At 51.0% G+C, this 26,728-nt stretch overlaps 1 protein-coding gene across 3 annotated transcripts in view; it reads right to left on the bottom strand.

Annotated features, from left to right (window-relative positions):
• The window catches only part of LOC140427132 (F-BAR and double SH3 domains protein 2-like), a 755,925-nt gene that overhangs the window by 30,481 nt on the left and 698,716 nt on the right, over positions 1-26,728 (bottom strand). For all 3 annotated transcript variants that reach the window (XR_011948399.1, XM_072512673.1, XM_072512672.1), the window contains 5 exons: positions 22,606-22,728; positions 15,708-15,803; positions 12,839-12,958; positions 12,440-12,544; positions 9,867-10,028 (listed from right to left, as the gene is read on the bottom strand). Coding sequence is in view for 2 of the 3 variants with exons in the window: in XM_072512673.1 (XP_072368774.1) it covers positions 9,867-10,028; positions 12,440-12,544; positions 12,839-12,958; positions 15,708-15,803; positions 22,606-22,728 (606 nt within the window). In the remaining variant the exon portion in view is untranslated. The remainder of the gene's footprint in view (positions 1-9,866; positions 10,029-12,439; positions 12,545-12,838; positions 12,959-15,707; positions 15,804-22,605; positions 22,729-26,728) is intronic.

Below are 26,728 nucleotides of genomic sequence, written 5' to 3'. Positions count from 1 at the left end.
AATTCTACCGCGCACTCCTGGTGTTGGGGAGAAACAGCAGCTGCCGGCAAGTTTCGGCGAGCGAACACACTGAACTCTTGGTCCAGGACGCTTTTGTGGCAGGTATGCTATCCTCACAAATTCACCAGCGACTGCTAGAAAAAGACACTCTAGGTCTCAAGGAGGCACGGGCCCTTCCAGCTCCCTGGATGTGGCCTCCAGAAACGCCCGCGCTTACGTTCCCCACCACGCGGAAAGCCCCCTGGGCAGCGTGGAACCCCTCCGCAGCCGACGCAGAGACATCCCCCATCCCCCCACAAGCCTGCGCTGCAAGGCAGCCTGGCAACCCCGGGGGCCCCGCTGCTACTTTTGCGGGCAGGCAAAGCACCCCCGCCAGCGCTGCCCGGCCCGCGCATCCACCTGCAAGGGATGAGGCAAAAAGGGCCATTTTGTGGGGGTATGTCAGGCCCGTGCGGTTGCCGCGGTCTCCGGCGGCGAATGTGGACCGCCACCACAAACTTCTCCACGGTCCCCGTGCGGCCAGCGTTCGCCGCCATCTTCCTATTCCAGGGCCACGTGCGGACCCCGGGCGCCGCCATCTTGTCCCGCAGACGCCATGTTAGAGGGACGGGTGCCGCTATTTTGTGCACACCCAGCCATGTGCGACCAATGGGAGCCGCCATCTTGGATGAACCCCCAGGACCCCAACTCAGCTGACCATGCACTGCCCGAAGAGAGCTCTCAACTGCTGCGATTAGCCTCGGTGACTCTGGATCAGTCCCAGCCTCGAACACTCTCAACTGCTACAACGACTGTATTCATCAACGGGCACGAGACGTCCTGCCTAATCGACTCTGCGAGCACGGAGAGCTTCATACACCCCGACACGGTAAGGCGCTGTTCTCTCCTCATCCGCCCCGTTAATCAGAAAATCTCCCTGGCCTCCAGTTCACACTCAGTGGAGATAAAGGGGGTTTGCGACCTCACAGTCCAGGGAAGGGAGTTCAAAAATTTCCGTCTCTACGTCTTTCCCCACCTCTGCACGGCTACACTCCTGGGTTTAGACTTCCAGTGTAACCTCCAAAGTCTGACCTTCAAATTCAGCAGTCCTTACTATCCCCTTACTATCTGCGGCCTTACTATTAAGGTCGACCAGCCTTCCCTGTTTGCGAACCTCACCCCGGATTGCAAACCCGTCGCCACCAGGAGCAGATGCTACCGTGCCCAGGACCGGATCTTTATTAGGTCAGAGGTCCAAAGACTACTGAGGGAAGGGGTCATTGAAGCCAGTAACAGCCCCTGGAGAGCTCAAGTAATGGTGGTAAAGACCGGGGAGAAGCATAGGATGGTCATCGACTACAGTCAGGCCATCAACAGGTTTACGCAGCTGGACGCGTACCCTCTCCCCCACATATCCGACCTGGTAAACAGGATCGCGCATTAGAAGGTCTTCTCCACGGTGGATCTCAAGTCCGCCTACCACCAGCTCCCCATCCGCACTAGTGACCGCAAATACACTGCCTTCGAGGCAGATGGGCGGCTCTACCACTTCTTAAGGGTTCCCTTCGGTGTCACCAATGGGGTCTCGGTCTTCCAGCGCGAGATGGACCGAATGGTTGACCGGTACGGTTTACGGACAACATTCCCGTATCTCGATAATGTCACCATCTGCGGCCACTACCAGCAGGACCACGACACCAACCTCCGAAAATTCCTCCAGAACGCAAAGATCCTTTACCTTACATATAACAAGGATAAATGCGTGTTTAGCACCGACCGCCTAGCCATCCTCGGCTACGTAGTGCGAAATGGAGTTATAGGCCCCGACCCTGAACGCATGCGCCCCCTTATGGAGTTCCCCCTCCCTCACTGCTCCAAGGTCCTGAAGCGCTGCCTAGGGTTTTTCAGTTACTACGCCCAGTGGGTCCCCAACTATGCGGACAAGGCATGTGCCCTGATCCAATCCACAGCTTTTCCCCTGTCGATAGAGGCTTGCCAGGTCTTCAGCCGCATCAAAGCAGACATTGCAAAGGCCACGATGCACGCCATCGACGAGTCCCTCCCCTTCCAGGTCGAGAGCGACGCCTCCGACGTAGCTCTGGCGGCCACCCTCAACCAAGCAGGCAGGCCTGTGGCTTTCTTCTCCCGAACCCTCCACGCTTCCGAAATCCGCCACTCCTCAGTCGAAAAGGAGGCCCAGGCCATAGTAGAAGCTGTGCGACACTGGAGGCATTCCCTGGCCGGCAGGAGATTCACTCTCCTCACTGACCAACGGTCGGTTGCTTTCGTGTTTGATAATGCACAGCGGGGCAAGATAAAAAACGACAAGATCTTGCGATGGAGGATCGAACTCTCCACCTACAACTACAAGATCTTGTATTGTCCCGGGAAGCTAAATGAGCCTCCTGAAGCCCTGTTCCGCAGCACATGTGCCACCGCACAAGTGGACCGCCTCTGAGCCCTCCACGAGGACCTCTGCCACCCGGGGGTCATTCGCTTTTTCCATTTTGTCAAGACCCGCAACCTGCCCTACTCCATCGAGGAGATCAGGACAGCCACCAGGGACTGCCAAATCTGCTCGGAGTGCAAACCGCACTTCTACCGGCCAGAGAATGCGCACCTGATAAAGGCTTCCCGTCCCTTTGAACGTCTCAGCATGGACTTCAAAGGTCCCTCCCCTCCACCGACAAACAACGACAAAGAACAAAGAAATGTACAGCACAGGAACAGGCCCTTCGGCCCTCCAAGCCCGTGCCGACCATGCTGCCCGACTAAACTACAATCTTCTACACTTCCTGGGTCCGTATCCCTCTATTCCCATCCTATTCATGTATTTGTCAAGATGCCCCTTAAATGTCACTATCGTCCCTGCTTCCACCACCTCCTCCGGTAGAGAGTTCCAGGCACCCACTACCCTCTGCGTAAAAAACTTGCCTCGTACATCTACTCTAAACCTTGCCCCTCTCACCTTAAACCTATGCCCCCTAGTAATTGACCCCTCTAGCCTGGGGAAAAACCTCTGACTATCCACTCTGTCTATGCCCCTCATAATTTTGTAGACCTCTATCAGGACGCCCCTCAACCTCCTTCGTTCCAGTGAGAACAAACCGAGTTTATTCAACCGCTCCTCATAGCTAATGCCCTCCATACTAGGCAACATTCTGGTAAATCTCTTCTGCACCCTCTCTAAAGCCTCCACATCCTTCTGGTAGTGTGGCGACCAGAATTGAACACTATACTCCAAGTGTGGCCTAACTAAGGTTCTATACAGCTGCAACATGACTTGCCAATTCTTATACTCAATGCCCCGGCCAATGAAGGCAAGCATGCCGTATGCCTTCTTGACTACCTTCTCCACCCGTGTTGCCCCTTTCAGTGACCTGTGGACCTGTACTCCTAGATCTCTCTGACCTTCAATACTCTTGAGGGTTCTACCATTCACTGTATATTCCCTACCTGCATTAGACCTTCCAAAATGCATTACCTCACATTTGTCCGGATTAAACGCCATCTGCCATCTCTCCGCCCAAGTCTCCAAACAATCTAAATCCTGCTGTATCCTGTTACAGTCCTCATCGCTATCCGCAATTCCACCAACCTTTGTGTTGTCTGCAAACTTACTAATCAGACCAGTTACATTTTCCTCCAAATCATTTATATATACTACAAAGAGCAAAGGTCCCAGCACTGATCCCTGTGGAACACCACTGGTCACAGCCCTCCAATTAGAAAAGCATCCTTCCATTGCTACTCTCTGCCTTCTATGACCTAGCCAGTTCTGTATCCACCTTGCCAGCTCACCCCTGATCCCGTGTGACTTCACCTTTTGTACTAGTCTACCATGAGGGACCTTGTCAAAGGCCTTACTGAAGTCCATATAGACAACATCCACTGCCCTACCTGCATCAATCATCATTGTGACCTCCCTGAAAAACTCTATCAAGTTAGTGAGACACGACCTCCCCTTCACAAAACCAAGCTGCCTCTCACTAATACATCCATTTGCTTCCAAATGGGAGTAGATCCTGTCTCGAAGAATTCTCTCCAGTAATTTCCCTACCACTGAAGTAAGGCTCACCGGCCTGTAGTTCCCTGGATTATCCTTGCTACCCTTCTTAAACAGAGGAACAACATTGGCTATTCTCCAGTCCTCCGGGACATCACCTGAAGACAGTGAGGATCCAAAGATTTCTGTCAAGGCCTCAGTAATTTCCTCTCCAGCCTCCTTCAGTATTCTGGGGTAGATCCCATCAGGCCCTGGGGACTTATCTACCTTAATATTTTTTAAGACGCCCAACACCTCGTCTTTTTGGATCACAATGTGACCCAGGCTATCTACACACCCTTCTCCAGACTCAACATTTACCAATTCCTTCTCTTTGGTGAATACTGATGCAAAGTATTCATTTAGTACCTCGCCCATTTCCTCTGGCTCCACACATAGATTTCCTTGCCTATCCTTCAGTGAGCCAACCCTTTCCCTGGCTACCCTCTTGCTTTTTATGTACGTGTATAAAGCCTTGGGATTTTCCTTAACCCTATTTGCCAATGACTTTTCGTGACCCCCTTCTAGCCCGCCTGACTCCTTGCTTAAGTTCCTTCCTACTTTCCTTATATTCCACACAGGCTTCATCTGTTCCCAGCCTTTTAGTCCTGACAAATGCCTCCTTTTTCTTTTTGACGAGGCCTACAATATCTCTCGATAGCCAAGGTTCCCGAAAATAGCCGCATTTATCCTTCTTCCTCACAGGAACATGCCGGTCCTGAATCCCTTTCAACTGACACTTGAAAGCCTCCCACATGTCAAATGTTGATTTGCCCTCAAACATCCGCCCCCAATCTAGGTTCTTCAGTTCCCGCCTAATATTGTTATAATTAGCCTTCCCCCAATTTAGCACATTCATCCTAGGACCACTCTTATCCTTGTCCACCAGCACTTTAAAACTTACTGAATTGTGGTCACTGTTCCCGAAATGCTCCCCTACTGAAACTTCTACCACCTGGCCAGGCTCATTCCCCAATACCAGGTCCAGTACCGCCCCTTCCCTAGTTGGACTGTCTACATATTGTTTTAAGAAGACCTCCTGGATGCTCCTTACAAACTCTGCCCCGTCTAAGCCCCTGGCACTAAGTGAGTCCCAGTCAATATTGGGGAAGTTAAAGTCTCCCATCACCACAACCCTGTTGTTTTTACTCTTTTCCAAAATCTGTCTACCTATCTGCTCCTCTATCTCCCGCTGGCTGTTGGGAGGCCTGTAGTAAACCCCCAATATTGTGACTGCACCCTTCTTATTCCTGATCTCTACCCATATAGCCTCACTGCCCTCTGAGGTGTCCTCCCGTAGTACAGCTGTGATATTCTCCCTAACCAGTAGCGCAACTCCGCCACCCCTTTTACATCCCGCAACACGTACTTCCTGAACGTGATTGACGAGTACTCCCGGTTTCTCATTCGCCATCCCCTGCCCCGACATGACCGCAACCACGGTCATCAAGGCCCTCCATAGCATCTTTGCACTGTTCGGGTTCCCCGCTTACATACACAGTGATAGGGGGTCCTCCTTTACGAGCGACGAACTGCGTCAATTCCTGCTCAGCAAGGACATCGCCTCGAGCAGGACGACCAGTTACAACCCCCGGGGTAACGGACAGGTAGAGAGGGAGAACGGAATGGTCTGGAAGACCGTCCTCCTGGCCCTACGGTCCAGGAACCTCCCAGTCTCCCGCTGGCAGGAAGTCCTCCCGGATGCCCTCCACTCCATCCGGTCACTGCTCTGTATGACCACCAATCAGACACCTCATGAATGGCTCCTTGTCTTCCCCAGGAAGTCCTCCTCCGGGACCGCGCTCCCGACCTGGCTGGCAACACCCGGATCCATCCTGCTCCGAAAACACGTGTAGGCGCACAATTGGACCCGTTGGTCGAGAGGGTCCATCTGCTCCATGCTAACCCCCAGTACGCCTACGTGGCGTACCCAGACGGCCGACAAGATACGGTCTCCCTACGGGACATGGCACCCGCCGGAGCCCCACGCACACCCCAGCCACCAGTCTCCCCCCCCCCCCCCCCCACCAGGGCACCTTACAGGAGGATCGGTCCTTCCACCGGCCCCGTCTAGGCCCCCCCACCCACCGACGCTCCCCGCAGGCGCTCCTTTCCCAGGTCAACTGTTTTCCCCACCAGCGCCGTCTAGGGGTGTCGAAGCTGCCACAGAGATCGAAGCCACGCCCCCGGAGTCACAGACGCCCGAGCCTCCACCGGAGTCACCACCGAGGCTCCGACGATCGCAGAGGACGACCAGGGCCCCCGATCGACTGATTGCTTCATTTTAAATTGTAAACTGTAAACTGTAAACTGTAAATTTAAATCATCAATTGTAAATAGCTATCAGAATTGTAAATAGTTCCCCCGGGAAATGCCTTTAGATATATGCAGGTGAGGGCTTTTGTGAGGCGACAGGTGAGGGAATTCCCGTTGCTCCCGGCACAAGAAGTTCACGATAGGGTGATCTCGGGTGTATGGGTCGGGGAGGGCAAGGTGTTGGAAATACACCAGGAATTGAAAGAAGAGGGGGAAGCGCTGGTAGAAGAGTTGAAGGGTAAATGGGAGGAGGAGCTGGGGGAGGAGATCGAGGAAGGTCTGTGGGCTGATGCCCTGGGTAGGGTTAAGTCCTCCTCCTCGTGTGCCAGGTTCAGCCTGATACAATTTAAGGTGGTCCACAGAGCGCACTTGACGGGGGCGAGGTTGAGTAGGTTCTTTGGGGTAGAGGACAGATGTGGAAGGTGCTCAGGGAGCCCGGCGAACCATGTCCATATGTTTTGATCATGCCCGGCACTGGAGGGGTTCTGGAGAGGAGTGCCGGGAGCAATATCTCAGGTGGTGAAAGTCCGGGTCAAGCCAAGCTGGGCGCTAGCAATATTTGGAGTAGTGGACGAAACGGGAGTGCAGGAGGCGAAAGAGTCCGGCATTCTGGCCTTTGCGTCCCTAGTAGCCCGGCGAAGGATCTTGCTAATGTGGAAGGAGGCGAAGCCCCCCAGCCTGGAGGCCTGGATAAATGATATGGCTGGGTTCATAAAGTTGGAGAGGATTAAGTTCGCCTTGAGAGGGTCTGCGCAGGGGTTCTCCAGGCGGTGGCAACCATTCCTATACTATCTCGCGGAGCGTTAGAGGAAGGTCGGTCAGCAGCAGCAGCAACCTTGGGGGGGGGGGGGGGGGGGGGACGTCCTGGGAGGGGTGGGGGGGGGGGGGAGGAAAGGGGGGACTGCCTGGGAGGGTGGATGAGCAAGAGATAACATGAAGGGTTGGGGAAACTGGCACGTACGGGTGAGGGCCAGTGTACAAAGCTGTGTAAATATATCATTTTGCCATGTATATATCTTGCTCTGCGCGATTTCTCGTTTGTTTTTTTGTTACGAGGGTGGGGGGGGGGGGGGGGTATTGTTGGTAAGGGAGAAAAATTTTGTTAAAAAACTTTAATAAATATATATATTTTTTAAAAAAGAATTGTAAATAGTTACAAAACACTGTGCGGAGGTATTACGGTACCTCCATAACTAATTCTACCACATTGCCATGTTTGTAGTATCAGGCCACAACCCCCGCCGGACTCCTTTTTAACAGGGGGTGAATGTGGTATTAGAGGTAGTATGGTACCGGATAGGCTGGAGCACCATTGGTGAAAACTGTATGCTTTCTATTGGTTAGGATGTATGGTAGCTCCGCCCTGCTAGGCGGGGTATAATAGCCCGTGCCACCCCAGCAGCCTTCATTCTGTACCTGAGCTGCTGGGGGAAACATCTAGCTTATTAAAGCCTTCAGTTGGACTACAACCTCGCTTTAGTGGTCATTGATCGTGCATCAATCTGTCCCAAAGCCTGGACGGAATTCTCCCCCCTCACGCCAGGTGGGAGAATCACAGCGGTGCCACACGAGTGTCGCCCCGACATCCGCACGCGATTCTCTCACCCCCCCCCAAACCAGTGGCGCGATAATCACGCCTGGCCGCTTGGAGAATCGGCGCTTGCAAAGGGCGAGCGGCGATTCTCCGGCCCGGATGGGCCGAGCGGCCGCCCCAACACGACAGGCTCCTGCCGGCGCCGTCCACACCTGGTCGCTGCCAGCAGGAACTGCGCGGGAATGCGGCCTGTGGGGAGAGGGGTTCCTGCACCGGGGGTGGCCTCCGATGGGGTCTGGCCCGCGATCGGTGCCCACCGATCAGCGGGCTGGCCTCTCTAAAGGAGGACCTCCTTTCCTCCGCCGCCCCGCAAGATCCGCCATCTACTTGCGGGACGGCCTTGGGGAGGACGGCAACTGCGCGCGGATTGGTACCGGCCAACCCACGCATGCGCGGGTGACGTCATTTACGCGGCGCCGCGTTTTACACGCGTCAAGGCCCAGCGCGCGGAAAATACACAACGCCGCTCCTAGCCCCCCGGGGGCGGGAGAATAGGGGTCTGGGAGCGGGCTCCAATGCCGGAGTGAAACACTCAGTTTTTCACTCCGGCGTCGGGACTTCCTTCATTTCGGAGAATCGCGCCCCATGTCTTCCAAAACTGTCCCAAACTCGCAATGTTCAGACATCTCCCGCAATTTAGGGGCTGGTTTAGCACAGGGCTAAATCGCTGGCTTTGAAAGCAGACCAAGGCAGGCCAGCAGCACGGTTCAATTCCCGTACCAGCCTCCCCGAACAGGCTCCGGAATGTGGCGACTAGGGGCTTTTCACAGTAACTTCATTGAAGCCTACTTGTGACAATAAGCGATTTTCATTTCATTTGATTTTCATTCATTTCAATTCAGCAACAAGGTTGGCTACAGACTCTCGTCTTCTGAAAACGGCTATGGAATTTGAAACAATTACTGAGGGCTTAGGATTGTGGTGATTCTGAATGTGTATAACTAAATCCACAAATAAAATATCTCCTGTCGTGTTGCTAAATTTCTCACTAGCTTGTAAGTCTTTTCCCCACGCACACTCAGGAGAATGGAGCACTTTCTAACTTTCGAGCCACGTCTGCGATCCGATTTGCCCAGAAAAGGAGTTCCAACCTTTCCACATATTCAGCCCAGTTCACGTTCACAAATTTCCCGATGGGCCCAAACCGAGCCATTGTGCTGCTAACTTGTCTTCTGTCGGTAAACTTAGCAAAACTTTGTGTTGGACATGCTGAAACTCAATTTTTGTTTTTTAATTCTCATCGCCAAAAAGATATGGTAACTTGACCTCAAACAGGTAGTCGAAACAAATTGTTAATAAAGTTAATAAATAAAGTTAATCTTCTTCAATATATTAATACAACAAAGTTTAAAATACTCAAAAACAGGAGCGACTAGCTGGACATTGAAATAACAGTAACAGAATAGAATTAGAACTAACGACAGTTAAATGCGAATATAGACAGGTAACAACAACTGAGAATGTCACAGCACTTACTGATGACATCAGCAATATATTTGCATAAGGTGAATAATAATAAAACTAATAATAGGGTGGAAGAGAAAGGAGGAAGAGAAAAAGAGGGAGAGTGGGAGAGGAAGATAGGCAGAGACAGAGGTATATTGAGAAAGTGAGAGGAGGACCGAGGCAGGGAAGGACTTGTGTTTGAGAGAGAGACAGAGATAGACAGATAGAGAGAAAGAGAGAGAGAGAGAGAGAGAGAGAGAGAGAGAGAGAGAAAGGCAGGCAAAAGCAAAGTAGTGAGAGGGAGAGACAGAAAGCGAGTGAGGACATGTAAAGGTGTGTCAGGGAAACAGAGAGAGAGAAATCTCTTTGACAAAGATGCTGCAATAGTTGTTGGAGAGACCCTGGACCATGTGGCAGATTCTGTTTTGCACATTTTACAAGAGGTTTCACTCCTGATACAATGCTCCGTGTCAGAAACGCCCTCACCTCTGGTGTCATGCCGCCGTTTGACACTCTAGCCTCACTCAGCTTCCTCTCTCTCTCCAGCTCCTCACTCGCTTGATTCATGGTACTGACCAGCCATGTGTCCACCTCTAGTCCGGCCTCACGCAGCAGATTCAAGCGGGAAGCTGCCTTCAATTTGCTCATCTGAGTGCAAAACATAAAGATACAACTCCTCAGGCGCGATGCAGATGTTCCCCTGCTCATTCCAGCTGCAAGGCACAAACACTGCTCTAACTCCGCTCCCACACCCGCTTATTAACTCAATGGCACATTGGGGTTATTGCACTTTGTAGCATCTAACCAAGTCTCTGAGACTAGGAAAGGCCTGGACGGGACGGGACGGGACGGGACCGGGGGGGGGGGGGGGGGGGGGGGGGGGGGGGGGTCTTTAATGATCTGAATATACATTGGGATAGTAGTTGTGGAAAAGGCATAGGGACAAAAGTTCCCAACGTGAGAGGAGGCACTACTAGGCCTGGTTCACGGCAACAAAGTGGGCCAAGTGGATCAAGTGTCAATAGGGGAACATTTAGGCAACAGTGATCATTGCATCATCGGGAGTAGGTTGGCTTTGGAAAAGGACAAAGAACAATCCAGGGTAAGAATAATTAACTGTGGGGAAAACCAACTTCAATGGGGTGAAAATGGATCTGGGCCTGACAAATGGGAAACAAAGTTTGGCAGGAAAAATGGTGACTAAACAATGGCCCCGTTTAAAGGAGAAACAGGTTGGGTACAATCGAGGTAAATTCCCATGGAGGGGAAAGATAGGGCAAAAAAATCCAGAACTCTCTGGATGACAAAAGAGATATTTAAGATGAAACAGCAAGGTTTGCTTATGACAAGTGTCAGGTGGATAAATATAACCGAGAACGCGGCTGAATGTAGAAGGTTCAGAGGGTGTTGTGGCGAACAGCGGGGGCACGTGACCTCCCTGACTGAGGCCTCATCAAAACTCGGAGGCCACATGATGTCTAGTCTATCAGGACAAAGCGTGCACGGTTCCAACAGGCTGGGGCCGTTAAAACCTGCAAAACAGATCCAGTCTGGGAGAAGAGTTGGAGTCGCTGCCTGGTATTGTAATGTTGCAGTATACTTTCTTTAAATGTCTGTTACCTGCCGATGGTCACCTGGAGTTCCTGTTATTACAGAGGGAATTAAAAAAGGCAAATAAGAGAAGCAAAGAGAGAGCATGAGAAGAGGCTGGCAGCGAAAATAAAAGGCTAATCCAAAAGTCGTCTGTAGGCATATAAATAGTAAAAAGGTGGTAAACGAGGAGTGGGGCCAATAATGGATCGGAAAGGAGGCATTGGGCATGGCTGAGGTACTGAATGAATATTTTACACTTGTCTTTATCAAAGAAGAAGACGGTACTTAGGTTGTGGTGAAAGAGGAGCTAGTTCAGATATTTGTCGGGTTTAAACTTGATAAGGAGGAGATATTGAACAGGCCGTCAGTTGATACGACACCAGAACCAATTGAGATGCACCCAAGAATATTGAGGGAATTGAAAGTAGAAATTGCAGGCGCACTGGCCATAATTTCCGAGTCTTCCTTAGACTCGGGGGTAGTCCCAGAGGACTGGAGAATTGCAAATGTTACCCCATTGTTCAAGGATAAGCTTTGTGCAAGGATAAGCCCAGAAACTACAGAAAAGTGAATTAACCTCAATGGTAGGGAAACTTCTAGAAATGATAATTCGGGACAAAATCAATGGTAATTTGGGCGAACGCGGGTTAATTAGGGAAAACCAGCACAGGTTTGTTTAGGACAGTTAGCTTTTAACTAATTTGCTGCAGTTTGTTGATGGGGGAAACAGAGAGAGTTGATGATCATAATGCTGTTGATGTGGTGCACATGGACTTCCAAAAGGCATTTGGTAAAGTGCCACACAATAGGCTTGTGAGCAAAGTTAGAACTCATGGAATAAAGGGGTCAGTAACAGAATGGATATGAAACCAGCTGGGTGACAGGGAACAGAGGCAGAGTGAACAGTTGTTATTCAGACTGGAGGAAGATTTATAGTGGAGTTCTCCAGATGTTGGTGTTACAACCCATGCTCTTCGTGATTTACATTAATGACCTAGACCTTGGTGTACAGGACATAATTTCAAAATTTGTGAATGTCACATGGTCAACTCTCTGCTCCAGCATAATTTGGCTAATTTTTAAAATAATAATAATTTTTATTATTGTCACAAGTAGGCTTACATTAAGACTGCAATGAAGTTACTGTGAAAATCCCCTAGTCGCCACAATCTGGCGCCTGTTCGGCACATACACAGAGGGAGAATTCAGAATGTCCAATTCACCTAACAAGCACGTCTTTCGGGACTTGTGGGAGGAAACTGGAGCACCCGGAGGAAACCCACGCAGACACGGGGAGAACGTGCAGACTCATCACAGACAGTGATCCAAGCTGGGAATCGAACCTGGGACCCTGGTGCTGTGAAGCAACAGTGCTAACCACTGTGCTAGCGTGCCACCCATTTACATTCAAACAACCATTTTGAAGGAGAGATTTAAGGCGCCTAATCCTCCCAGTGACCCCTCACCTCTGCTTTCCTGATGCTCTCCTTAATCTCTTCCATCTTTGACTCAATGCTTGATGCCTCTTCCTCAGACAACAGTTTCCTTCGCTGGTCTAAGTTGCGTAAAACCTAAAAGGAAGCATAGAGTGCATTAGATGCAGTGTGGTGATCGTAGAAAGATCGTCTGGCATGTGCAGATCGTAGAGCAGAAGTGTGAAGGTCAGAGAGCAGATCGTATAGCATGTGGGCATCGTGGGGAAGGCTGCGTAGCACATGGAGCTCACAGATTGGATCAGCAGGTATGGAGGGGACCATAGAGAGGAGTTAGAGTTGCGATAATTAAGGCCTTTGATAATTCCTTCGGGATAGTCAATGTAGCAACATCTGAAAACAGAAATGATGAGAGAAGTCGCTCTGACTGACCCGCTCTCCATGGGCGATGACCTTGTGGTTATTTGCAAGTTTAGTTGCCCACTTGCGTGCCTCCTTGTCCAAACTGGACTCTCGGTCCCTGTTTCCTGGTTGTATTTCCAACTGGCAAACCTACCGTGGGATGAAGAACAGAGGGAGTCAATTACCGGCCAATCAGAAAGACAAAGCTGATCACTTGGGATTAGTCACATGCTGCCATTTCTCCAGCAGATTTTATAATCAACAGCTAGAACGTCACAGATCACGTATCAACAACAACCCAGGGTCAGGGGAGGTCAAACCCCATCATGAAAGTGATCATTTAATCTGCTGGTTCATCAATGACCTTCCCTCCATTGCAAGTTCAGGGTTTGACCAGCCCTGCAGTCAGGGAGCCCTCAATGATTTACAAAATGCCCACCATCTCCACCTGAAGCATAACCAGAATTGTTACAAGGACAGGGCAGAGACAGCACCTTCCTTCCTTCGACAACACCTTCCAAACCCACGACCTCTACCATCTAGAAGGACAAGGGCAGCCGACACATGGGATATGCCACCACCTGGAGTTCCCCTCCAAGTCACTCGCCATCTTGACTTGGGAAAAGATCGGCGTTCCTTCACTGTCGCTGGGTCAAAACGCCTGGAACTCCCTCCCTGGCAGCACTGTGGGTGTGCCTACACCGGCTTCTCGAGGGCACTTAGGGATGGGCAATAAATGCTGACCCAGCCAGCGACTCTCACATCCCATGAACGAATAAGAAGATGAACGCAGCCTTGCTCCAGCCCCATCTGGAGGATGTCGTACTCGGTTCTGGAGGTCTCGCCACAGGAAGAACTTTTGTTTTCTTTATTCTTTTACGGGCTGTGGGCATCGCAGGCTGGGTCAGCATTCATTGCCCATCCCGGAGGGCATTTAAGAATACGGCATGCTTGCCTTCATTGACCGGGGCATTGAGTATAAGAATTGGCAAGTCATGTTGCAGCTGTATAGAGCCTTAGTTAGGCCACACTTGGAGTATAGTGTTCAATTCTGGTCGCCACACTACCAGAAGGATGTGGAGGCTTTAGAGAGGGTGCAGAAGAGATTTACCAGAATGTTGCCTGGTATGGAGGGCATTAGCTAGGAGGAGCGGTTGAATAAACTCGGCTTGTTCTCACTGGAACGACAGAGGTTGAGGGGCGACCTGATAGAGGTATACAAAATTATGAGGGGCATAGACAGAGTGGATAGTCAGTCAGAGGCTTTTCCCCAGGGTAGAGGGGTCAATTACTAAGGGGCATAGGTTTAAGGAGAGAGGGGCAAGGTTTAGAGTAGATGTACGAGGCAAGTTTTTTTACGCAAAGGGTAGTGGGTGCCTGGAACTCGCTACCGGAGGAGGTGGTGGAAGTAGGGACGATAGTGGCATTTAAGGGGCATCTTGACAAATACATGAATAGGATGGGAATAGAGGGATACGGACCCAGGAAGTGTAGAAGATTGTAGTTTAGTCGGGCAGCATGGTCGGCACGGGCTTGGAGGGCCGAAGGGCCTGTTCCTGTGCTGTACATTTCTTTGTTCTTTGTTCTAATCCACATTGCTGTGGATCTGGAGACATATGTAGGCCAGACCAGGGAAGAACATTCATGAATCAGATTTTCTTAAATGATAATCGACAAAGGTTTCAGATTTTTACTGAATTCAAATTTCACCATCTGCCCTGACGGGATTTGAACCTGGAGCATGACTCTGGGTCTCTGGATTACTAGTCCAGCGACAATACCACTTCCCCACTGCACCCCCTTATTTACTGGTCTTGCAGAGGAAGCAGCCTCACTGGAATTTTCTTTCTATTTTAATAAATTTAGAGTACCCAATTATTTTTCTTTTCCAATTAAGAGGCAATTTAGCGTGGTCAATCCACCTACCCTGCACATCTTTTGGGTTGTGGGGGTGAGACCCACGCAAACAGGGGGAGAATGTGCAAACTCCACCAGGACAGTGGAACCCGGGGCCAGTTTCAAACCCCCTCGGCGCCGTGAGGCAGCGGTGCTAACCACTGCGCCGCCCATGGATTCACTGGAATACCGCCCAGGGGCTAATCGAAGCAAATTAATAGGAAAGATTGCATGGACTAGGCGTCTTTTCCCTTGAGTTTGGAAGATTGAGGGGTGATCTAATTGAGGTGCTGTTGGAGAGATAAGAGAGAAATTATTTCTCCTGGTTTGGGCGGAGACCAGGAAAAGGAGACATTACCTTAAAACTACAGCAATGCTGTTCAGGGATGATGTCAGAAAACACTTCTCCACACAGAAGGTAGTGGAAATCAGAAACTCGCTCCCCACAAAAAATGGTGAGGTCAGGGGTCAATAGGAATTGAATGACAGGTTTCTGTTGTAAAAGGGTATGAAGGAATACGGAGCTCAAGTGAATAAATGGAGTTTAGATACAGGTCCTCAATGATCTAACTGAATGGTGGACAGGCTTCAGGGCCTCCTCCTGAACCTATGCTCCCAGAGTCAGGATGGTTGCTCAAATGCAAGTGGTTCCTCTCCTCACCTGACCACTCAAAGCTTCCGAATTATCCACAGGGATTAAAGCGGATGGAATATTCACCCTCCGCCTGTTTGGCTCCAGAACACCGTCCCGCGGATAACACCAGGAGGGTTACGGCAGCGGCTCACCGCACCATATCAGGGCAACTAGGGGTGGGCAAAAGGTGCCATCCTTGCCAGCGATGGCCGTGCCCCAAGAATTAACCAAAAAATTCACTCAGCTCACTGAGAAACAAGGTGCTCAAACACTCGAGTTTAAAGACTTACAGACTGGGCTTGGAATGTTGTGGGAGACGGAGCAGCGTAAACAAGTGGGAACTCGTCCAACCCCTCCTGGCTTGCTTACCTTGTCTGAACCAGCCGGTTGGAAGGGGAAAACTGGGGGCTCAGTAAACACTGGGTTGTCCTGGAGGAATAGCTCAAGGTCGCAGTCACGGGAAATCTGCAGTGGAAACACAAGAGGGCGCTCACTTTGGGTATTTGCACTTTGAGCTGAAGGGATTTGGAAAACTCAAACGGGACTGGTATTTACACCATGCCCGAGTACGTCTTGCAGACGCCCCAACATGTTTCATCTGCCTGCCTCCCGTCTATTATCATCCAGAAACTCGAGCTTATCCAGAACTCTGTTGCCCCTCTCCCAACTCGCATCATGTCCCATTTACTCACTGCCCTTGTTCTCACTGACCTGAAACTTTGGCCACTTGTGTGTAACCCATGTTTCAATCATGACAGCAACGTCACCCTAATTTCTGGAATTCCCCCGTTAAACCTCTCCTCTCTTTCCACCATTAAGCCACTGAAAATCTACCTCTGAACAAACGTTTCATCACCGAAACTACAAAATGTTTCACATGTGGTGAAACAGCCCCTCTTTTTATTTTACGGGTGTTATTCAGTGTTTCGAGAACATCAATTGTCATGTGGCCGTAAAATACTGCCTTTAATACTTTTTCAAAATAAATTTAGAGTACCCAATTCATTTTTTCCAATTAAGAGGCAATTTAGCGTGGGCAATAGTCACCCAGAGCCGGGATCGAACCTGGGACCTCGGCGCTGTGAGGCACCGTGCTGTTCCTACTGCCTTTCATACTTAATGACACAAGTGAATTGTTGGACTTCGCTTCACACTTATATGCACAAACTTCAATGTGGTTTCCGCCCGATTTCAAACCAGGGACCTCACGTGTGTGGCGAACATGATAACCACTGCATCTCAGGGCCCTCAGCATCTCCGACTCATCTCCCAGACCTCTGCCCCCGCCTCCATAACAGGGTCCCCTCTTGTCCTCACTTTTCACCCCAACAGCCTCCACATTCAAAGGATCCCCTCCGCCACCTCCACCAGTTCCAGCCCACGGACCCGATCCCATCTCTGGTTTGGTGTCAAATTTTGTTTCATAAACAATTTTGTTTCATTGTAACTAATTTGAGAAGTGACATAAAAACCAAATGTTCTTGATCAATTACGTTGCAGCAAGCATAGTGATGTGGATAAACAAGACAGACATTTTGCACATAGCGAGATCCCACAAACAATGAGTTAAAACGTCAGCACAAAATCCAAAGTTGACACATGCAGTGAGGTTCTTTGAGAGCGCTGCACAGTTGGAGGAGCAGCACTGAGGGATTTTTTTTCTTTGAAGTCATTTTTGGGATGACAGCATCGCTGCCTAGACCAGCATTTATTGCCCATCCCCAATTGCCCTTGAGAAGGTGGCGGGGAGCTGCCTTCTTGAACCCCTGCAGTCCCGGAGGTGTAGGTGCACCCACAGTGTACCTACACAGCGCTTAGGGAGGGAGTTCCAGGATTTTACCCAGCGACAATGAAGGGACGCTGATAGATTTCCAAGTCAGGATGGTGAGTGGCTTGGGGGGGGGGGGGGGGGACTTCCAGGTGGTGTTCCCATGTGCCTGCTGCCATTATCCTTCTAGATGGTAATGTTTGTGGGTTTGGAAGGTGCTGTTTAAGGACCCTTTATGAGCTCCTGCAGTGCATCTTGGACATGGTAGATGCTGTGGCCACCGTCCATCAGTGGTTGACAAAGTGAATGTTTGTGACGGAGGTGCCAGTCAGGTGGACTGCTTTGTTTTGGGTGATGTGGAGCTTCTTGAGTGTTGTTGGAGCTACATTGATCCGGACAAGTGAGAAGTATTCCATCACACTCCTGACTTGTACTTTGTAGGTGGTGGACAGGCTTTGGGGAGTCAGGAGGGGAGTTACTAGCTGCAGGGTTCCCAGCCTTTGACCTGTACCTATGTCGTGTTGGATGTTCCGATGCACAAATGATCCAACACGGCTGTAGGTGGTACAACTCTGTTTTATTGTCTAAACAACGGTAACAACTAACTGCTGGCTTGGGTACGTGCTTCGCCAGCTAACCTGTGGACCCAGCCCTATCACTATCTTAGTGAGGCACTCAGCACATGGTGTATGTCTGAGTCGGACGCTGTGAGCTCTGAGCTATCTCCTGGTAGAATGAGTGGGGACTGCGGTGTTCCCTGTTTTATAGTGCGTGTGCTCTCACTGGTGATTGGCTGCGATGTTGTGCGTGTGTTGGTTGGTCCAACTACCTGTCCATCAGTGTGTGTGTGATTGCACCATGATATACTGATGTGGATATCATGACAACCTATCGCTACAGTTTATATTTGGCTAGTCCAGTTCAACCATCTTCCTTTGTGCCGGGTATGACTCCAACCAGTAGAGAGTTTTCCCCCTGATTCCCACTGACTCCAGTTTAGCCAGAGCTCCTTGATGCCACACTCGGTCAAATGCTGCCTTGATGTACAGGGCAATCACTCTCACCTTATTTCTGGAGTTCAGCTCTTTTGCCCATGTTTGAATGGAGGCTGTGATGAAGGCATGAGCTATATGTCCCTGGTGGAACTGACACTGAGCGTCTGTGAGCAGGTTATTGCTGAGTAAGTGTTGAAGACGCCTTCCATCAGTTTGCTGATGATTGGGCAGTAATTGATCGGGTTGGATTGTCTGGTTTCTTGTGTACAGGACATATCTGGGCAGTTTCCACATTGCTGGGTAGATGCTAGTCTTGTTGCTGTACTGGAACAGCTTGGCTAGGGGCACGGCAACGTCTGGAGCACAAGTCTTCAGTACTTTTACCGGACTATTGTCAGGGCCCAGAGCCTTCACAGTATCGGCCTTCCGCCGTTTCTTGATACCACGTGGGGTGAATCGTATTGGCTGAAAACTGCAATCTGTGACACTGGTGTCATTGGCACTTCTGGCTGAAGATTGTTGCGAATGCCTCAGCCTTGTCTTTTGCACAGACGTGCTGGGCTCCTCCATCATTGAGGATGGGGATATTTGTGGAGCCTCCTCCTCCAGTGAGTTGGTTAATTGTCCACCACCATTCACGGCTGGATGTGCCAGGACTGCAGAGCTTAGATCTGACCCGTTGGTTGTGGGATCGCTTAGCTCGGTCTATTACTTGTTGGTTATGCTGTTTGGCACACAAAAGTGGTCCTGTGTTATAGCTTCACCTCATTTTCCCTATGCTGGACGTTGCTCCTGGCACGCTCTCCTGCACTCTTCATTGAACCAGGGTTGATCCCCAGGCTGGGTGGTAATGGTACAGTTTTGCTGTTGTTCTTGGCCCACAGCACCTCATGGTTACCCAGTCTGAACTTGCTAGATCAGTTCCTAATCTATTCCATGTAGCACGGGGGTAGTGTTACAAACACAATGGAGGGTACTCTCAATGTGAAGCCAGGACTTTGTGCTGCACTGTCAGAGGGGCAGTACTGAGAGAGCGCTGCACTGTCAGAGAGATGGTACTGAGGGAGTGCTGCACTGTCAGAGGGTCAGTACTGAGGGAGTGCTGCACTGTCAGAGGGTCAGTACTGAGGGTGTGCTGCACTGTCAGAGAGACAGTACTGAGGGAGTGCTGCACTGTCAGAGAGACAGTACTGAGGGAGTGCTGCACTGTCAGAGGGTCAGTACTAAGGGAGTGCGGCACTGTCAGAGAGACAGTACTGAGGGAGTGCTGCACTGTCAGAGGGGCAGTATTGAGGGAGTGCTGCACTGTCAGAGAGACAGTACTGAGGGAGTGCTGCACTGTCAGAGGGGCAGTACTGAGGGAGTGCTGCACTGTCAGAGGGGCAGTACTGAGGGAGTGCTGCACTGTCAGAGGAACAGTACTGAGGGAGTGCTGCACTCAGAGGGGCAGTACTGAGGGAGTGCTGCACTGTCAGAGGGGCAGTACCGAGGGAGTGCTGCACTGTCAGAGGAACAGTACTGAGGGAGTGCTGCACTGTCAGAGGGTCAGTACTGAGGGAGTGCTGCACTGTCAGAGGGTCAGTACTGAGGGAGTGCTGCACTGTCAGAGGGTCAGTACTGAGGGAGTGTTGCACTGTCAGAGGGTCAGTACTGAGGGAGTGTTGCACTGTCAGAGGGTCAGTACTGAGGGAGTGCTGCACTGTCAGAGGGTCAGTACTGAGGGAGTGCTGCACTGTCAGAGGGGCAGTACTGAGGGAGTGCTGCACCGTCAGAGGAACAGTACTGAGGGAGTGCTGCACTGTCAGAGGGGCAGTACTGAGGGAGTGCTGCACTGTCAGAGGGGCAGTACTGAGGGAGTGCTGCACTGTCAGAGGGGCAGTACTGAGGGAGTGCTGCACTGTCAGAGGAACAGTACTGAGGGAGTGCTGCACTCAGAGGGGCAGTACTGAGGGAGTGCTGCACTGTCAGAGGGGCAGTACCGAGGGAGTGCTGCACTGTCAGAGGAACAGTACTGAGGGAGTGCTGCACTGTCAGAGGGTCAGTACTGAGGGAGTGCTGCACTGTCAGAGGGTCAGTACTGAGGGAGTGCTGCACTGTCAGAGGGTCAGTACTGAGGGAGTGTTGCACTGTCAGAGGGTCAGTACTGAGGGAGTGTTGCACTGTCAGAGGGTCAGTACTGAGGGAGTGTTGCACTGTCAGAGGGTCAGTACTGAGGGAGTGCTGCACTGTCAGAGGGTCAGTACTGAGGGAGTGCTGCACTGTCAGAGGGGCAGTACTGAGGGAGTGCTGCACCGTCAGAGGAACAGTACTGAGGGAGTGCTGCACTGTCAGAGGGGCAGTACTGAGGGAGTGCTGCACTGTCAGAGGGGCAGTACTGAGGGAGTGCTGCACTGTTAGAGGGTGAGGAATATTGTTATTTACTGCATGCAAATCCCCGAAGCCAAGTTGCTGAGTTTAAGGTGATTCGTCCATCAGTTATTCTGTAGAGGGACCATTCCTCGGGAATGTGCAGCGTTGTTGGTGTCTTTCCACCAGTGCATAAGGGTTTTGTGCTGATGCCCCAGCGGTGGAGGACGGCTGCAGAGGAGTGTAGGCCTGTCCCAAACCGGTTTAGCAAGGACCACTGTCAGTGGTGACAGATGGGATTTGTCACAAGGAACTGGTTAGTGAGTTCCAGTGTTTCCCATCCTTGATGCAAAGGGCGTCAGCTGGCAGATATTGCTCAGGAAGGTTGCTCCAGATGGGGCACTGAGTTGGAAGGTGGGTGAACAAGTCAACCTGGAGTGGGTATGTGAGGTGGAGCACGGATAGTGTCCGTCAGTCAGTGATGTGTCAGGGGAGTGATGTCTGAGAGGACTGGAAGCCAGTGGAGGGGTGTTGAGTGAAGCGATCCAGTTATGATGCACATTGTTGCGATCAATGAAGACTCAGCAAATTGTGTGATGACATTTACCAGACAGGTGGACAGTTCTCTCAAGCGGAGCACAATATGGCCAACGCGGAGGTCCAGAGTGCTGTGGCAGGAGAACCCCACGTAGGTCCAGCGAGTTGTTCTGGTTTTGACCTTTTGCTGCTGTTTTTATCCCAGAATGGCAGGGTCCTATCGAGAGTCACTCCCATGTGTGTTGGGTTGGCATCATGCTGTAGTCTCCGGCCATCCATGGAGATACGCCATTCTTAAGTGGCACTGGCATTGTGGAGGTGGGATACTCTACATGTGGTTTTAGAGGGACTCCCTGTGAGGTGCCACATGCTAACCGGGCAACTTTGTAAAGTCTTTGTTGATGATCAGGTCCAGAGGGCAGAAGGGAGCCTGGGTGGCACAACAATATTGATAAACTTGCAGGATGTGCTTATCGGCAGGTCATTTGTACAAGGCTGAACAGAATTGGGACCAATGCGGAGCGCTGTGCGAGTCCGTCGGCCTGCCTTCTCCATGCACATCTCCCAAAGTGAGCTCCGAATTGTCTGTGGTGAAGGAACGTTTTAGCGACTGTCCTGGCCCAGGTTGGAAGCTTTCCGGAGAGCTTTGAGAGCCTGGTTTGCTGGGCCATTTCAGAGGGCAATGACAAATAAACCACAGCGCTGTGTGTCTGGAGTCAAATGTCGGCCAGGCCAGGTAAGGACAGCAGATATCCTTCCCTAAAAGGGAATTAGTGAACCATATGGATTTTTACATCAATCCAACATCTTCATGGTCATCTTTGTTAAAACTGTCGTGTTAGGTTCACTGGTCTAACACTGGCTGCAACTGGATGCAGCTTAGGTCAGAAAGATACTCCAGACCTTGAAGTTAGTTCAATCAGGTTTATTGAACTAATAGCACAGTTAGCACAGTTTTCTGTGAGTCCGACTCTCTGCTAACTTAAGTGTGGTTACTCTTGTCTGACTGAACCAGACTAGCTCTTAGCCACGTGGTGGAGGTGTGAGATTGTAACAACACCCTTGACTGACTCTCCAGATGTTCATCAGTGGAAAGAGGCGGAGTGTGAGTGCCTCGTGTGTTTTATAGTCAGATCCCACCCCTGAGTGTCCTGCCTGCTTATTGGTCATGTCCTGTTCTCGGTGTCCATTAGCTGCTTGTCTGCATATCGTTGTGTGTGTTTCTGCATATCATGACAAAAACTAGTTTCGTATTTCTGGGTTGAATCTTTTTCTTCATTTACACAATTAATTTATATTCGCAAACGGCCATGGTGGATTAAAACTCGCATTCTCTGGATAATTGGTGCAGGAACAGAAACTTGACAGCTCTGTAACCCGAAGTAGTGGATTGGCAATGGGATAGGTACTTGTTTGCAGGGCTATGGGGGAAGATGCTGGGATGTGGGAATTAATTAGACAGCAATTTCAAAGAGCTAGCACAGGGACAATGGGCCAAAGGGCCTCTTTCTGTGCCGTGTGGTTCTACAAATAAGCACAAACCACAAATAAGATGAGGGATTCGCATCGAGGAAACTGCACAGTTTCAAACACAGCTGGAAAAATCAAAAGCCCACCTTACCTTACTGGAAGATTCTAGAACACTCTGGAAACATTCCTGCCCTGACTGACAAGCCTCGATCTCGGTCTTGCTGATCAGGGTGAAGTATTCCTGTAGCTTCTCGTACACATCACTGTCCAGATTCTGCAAGCAATCGGAGAACAAGGTGACACAAGGGCCGGCTACGTCAAAAAACATTTCCTCACACCAGGGGTAATGCAAATCTGGAATTCTGTCCACAGAGTGAAAACGACAGAAATGCCTGGCATTTTCCCCAGTGTCCTTGGCCAATACCCCTCGGAGAGCCTATGCCACCAGGAAAGAGAGTCGCACAAAATAATGCCCAGGCTCGAAGCATAAAATCGAGGGTCCCTTTGCATGAACCTCGGTCACCGTTGGCCGAATAGCAGCTCAGCGTGGACTAAGGGGTGTGGAATCTTTGTTTTTACATCAGCCAGGATTCCTGCTTCTGGTCACGGTACAGCAACCCCTGTTGAGATGCACATGCCTGTTGAGGTGCACACGCCTGTTGAGGTGCACACGCCTGTTGAGGTGCACACGCCTGTTGAGGTGCACACGCCTGTTGAGGTGCACATGCCTGTTGAGATGCCCATGCCTGTGCATGCACATCCATGCCCTCGTTACCTCCATCGGCAGAACAAAGTGAGTCAGGGTCTTTGATCGAGACAAATCAATTGATGTCACAGTCCTAACCATTGAGTATAGTTGGCCGTCAACGTCAAAGCTCTGGTTTGATGCAGTGGGAGACGTTGAGAGATGGAAATAGAAGGAGATGCCCAGACAGAAAGTGGAAGAAGACGGATAGATTCATTGGAAATATGCAGGAAGGATGAAGATAAAAACGGTTTATTTCCTTCTCTCTTGCCAAATGATGATATTTTTCTTAATCACTGACTGGTGTTTAGGATTTAAAAAGTTTATGCTAGATGTTTTGGTTCCATGTGCTTTGGTTGCGATTACAATAAAAATAGGCAACCTGTTAAATTGTAGGAATTGTTTTTTTAAAATAAATTTACAGTACCCAACTATTTTTCTTTTCCAATTAAGGGGCAATTTAGCGCGGCCAATCCACCTAACCTGCGCATCTTTGGGTTGCGGGGTGTGAGACCCACGCAGACACGGGGAGAATGTGCAAACTCCACACGGACAGTGACCCGGAGCCGGGATTGAACCCGGGACCTCAGCGCCGTGAGGCAGCAGTGCTAACCACTGCGCCACCGTGCTGCCTCAAATTGCTGGAATCGTTGATAATTAGTTCATTCATATATTCTACGAAATGATGTGCATGTACCATTGTACATTTTAATGGGCAAGTTGCTTTTGAAGCGGGGATTGCGAGTAGTATATTGTTGGAGCTGCCCTCTCTGTTGGGGAGGTATAAATAAATTGACTTCAATAATGGTTGCCGGCAGCTGAGCATGTTTTTTTCATTCATTTATTGCCCATCCCTAATTGCCCTTGGGAAGGTGGTGGTGAGGTTGCCTTCTTGAACCGCTGCAGTCCATGTGGTGTAGGTACACCCACAATGCTGTTAGGTAGGGATTCCGACCCAACGGCAGTGAAGGAACGGCGATATGTTTTCAAGTCAGGCTGGTGAGTGGCCTTGGGGGGGGGGGGGGGGGGGGGGGGGGGGGGGGGGGGAGACTTCCAGGTGGTGGTGTACCCATGCATATGCTGCTCTCGTCTTTCTAGATGGCGCCGGTCGTGGGTTTGGAAGGCACCGCCCAAGGAGCCTTGGTGAGTTCCTGCAGGGCACCTCGTCAATGGTACACATGGCTGCCGCTGCTCGTCGGTGGCGGAGGGAGTGGTTGTTTGTGGATGGGCGACCAATTAAGCGGGTTTCTTTGTCCTGGATGGTTTTGAGGGTTGTTGGAGCTGCATTCATCCAGGCAAGTGGAGATTATTCCATCACACTCCCGACTTGTGCCCTGTAGATTGTGGACCGGCTTTGGGGAGTCAGAATGTGAGTTACTCGCCGCAGAATTCTTAGCCTTTGACCTGCTCTTACAGCCACACTAGTTATATGGCTATTCCAGTTCAGATCAATGGTAACCCCCAGGATGTTGATGGTGTGTTAGCCTTACACAGTGCAATAGACAACAGTAGGGAGGGAGGGCGTTACAGAGTGGGGGAGAGGAGGGGAGTAATTTGGAGTTATAGATGAGACGGGAATAGCTAAAGAGGGAGGGGAGGCGCTACAGCAGAGGGGAAGAACCCAAGAGGGGAGGGACGAGGAGTAATTGGGAGTTTCAGAGGAGGGGGCTACAACAAAGCAGGGAGGAGGTGCAGCATGGAGAGCAGGAGCGACAACAGGGAGGGGCGGGGAGCAGCTACAGAGGAGAGAGGAGGAGCTACAGATTAGAGGGGAGACTTGAGAGTAGAGAGGGGGAGTTCGAAGTGTGATTATGCAAGATGTTGGATTTACAGGAAGGAGCAAGCTACCGATGAAAGGGAGGAAAATTCTCTCCGCCACAAAAAGTTTGTCTTTTCTCCTGAATGTTTCCTGATTGGGTTGGAGGGAATCTGGATAGGCCCCAGATTTTGGAGAGTACAGCAATGCAGATTGGGCACCCAGAGAGTGTGGGAGGGAGGAAGATGGGGTGTATTTCAGTACGAGACTCGGTGTTGAATTTAATCACATTTAATGCGGACATGTGGGAGAAGGGGGCAGTTGGAGACTGGAGGAGGTGGGAAGAGATCCCACTGTTAGCACTGTTGCTCCACAGCTCCAGGGTCCCAGGTTAGATTCCCGGCTTGGGTCACTGTCTGTGTGGAGTCTGCACGTTCTCCCCGTGTCTGCGTGGGTTTCCTCCGGGTGCTCCGGTTTCCTCCCACAAGTCCCGAAAGACGTGCTTGTTAGGTGAAGTGGACATTCTGAATTCTCCCTCCGTGTACCCGAACATGCGCCGGAATGTGGCGACTTGGGGATTTTCACGGTAACTTCATTGCAGTGATAATGTAAGTATACTTGTGACACTAAAGATTATTATTATCGGACGGGAGATGCTCAGGTGAACCATTAACACGAGGGCGAGCCCATTGGGCAGGATGATCAGTTTTTGTAGAATTCTGTTCACTGAACCAAAGAGATTTTCTCAAGTTGTGAATATTTAATTCTCCAGCAGTCAGTCACACGATGCTTCTTGACAAACTTAACTGGGCAAGGCAAAAGTAAAGCCGAAATATGGGCCAGAGCCGTTGGAACAGTTATTGACAAATCCTGGAAAGGTAGTCAAACTGGCCAATGTTTCAGAATGAATCTCAGGTGTCATCTCGCATCCAACAGCAGCACAAAGTACAAATCCTGCTCCACTGACTCCGAGTAACCGCAGGCGGGTCACAGCATCAAAGCAAACACTGGGAACACAGTGTTTCTAAGTGTGGTAGCGAGCTGGAATTGTCGCCGGTTTCCCGGCGCTTGGCCCAGAGGCCGGCAACGCCATTCAACGTTCATTGGTCCACTTAACGGGGCCTCACGGGCTTCCCGCCCCGAATGCCCGCTCGCCAGCTGATTCACTGGCACCGCACTCGCCAGTCCCCCACTAACTAGGTCGAGCAGCAGCTGCACAGCCAACCCCAGCCAGCTCACAACAATGGCGCCCAGGAGACCGGCCCCAAGATTCGGGGACGCTGACCTGGGGAGGCTCCTGGATGCGGTGGAGGCCAGGAGGGATGTCCTGTTCCCCCCCGAGGGTCCCAGAGGATGAGCCACAAGGCAGCCAGTGCTGCCTGGGACGAGATGGCGGTAGTAGGCAGCTCGGGCAGTGTGACCAGGAGGACTAGCCTCCGGTGTCGGAAGAAGGTCAATGACCTACACCGGGCATCATGGGTGTGAGTAGACACCAACGTCCCGACCCCCCCCCCCCCGCCCCACGCAAGGGCGCATACCGCCAGGCCACCCCCAACCCTCCCTCCACCCCCCTCTCCCTTCAACCCTCCCTCCACCCCAACCCTCCCTCCACCCCCTCCCCCTTCAACCCTCCTTCCATCCCCCTCCCCCATCAGCACTCCCTTCACCCCAACCCTCCCTCCACCCCCTCTCCCTTCAACCCTCCCTCCACCCCAACCATCCCTCCACCCCCTCCCCCTTCAACCCTCCCTCCACCCCCCTCAACCCTCCTTC

Source organism: Scyliorhinus torazame, chromosome 7 (assembly GCF_047496885.1).
Source record: "Scyliorhinus torazame isolate Kashiwa2021f chromosome 7, sScyTor2.1, whole genome shotgun sequence".
Classification (NCBI taxonomy): domain Eukaryota; kingdom Metazoa; phylum Chordata; class Chondrichthyes; order Carcharhiniformes; family Scyliorhinidae; genus Scyliorhinus; species Scyliorhinus torazame.
Note: the sequence above shows the minus strand (reverse complement) of the source record. Positions and strands in the feature narration are given on the sequence as shown.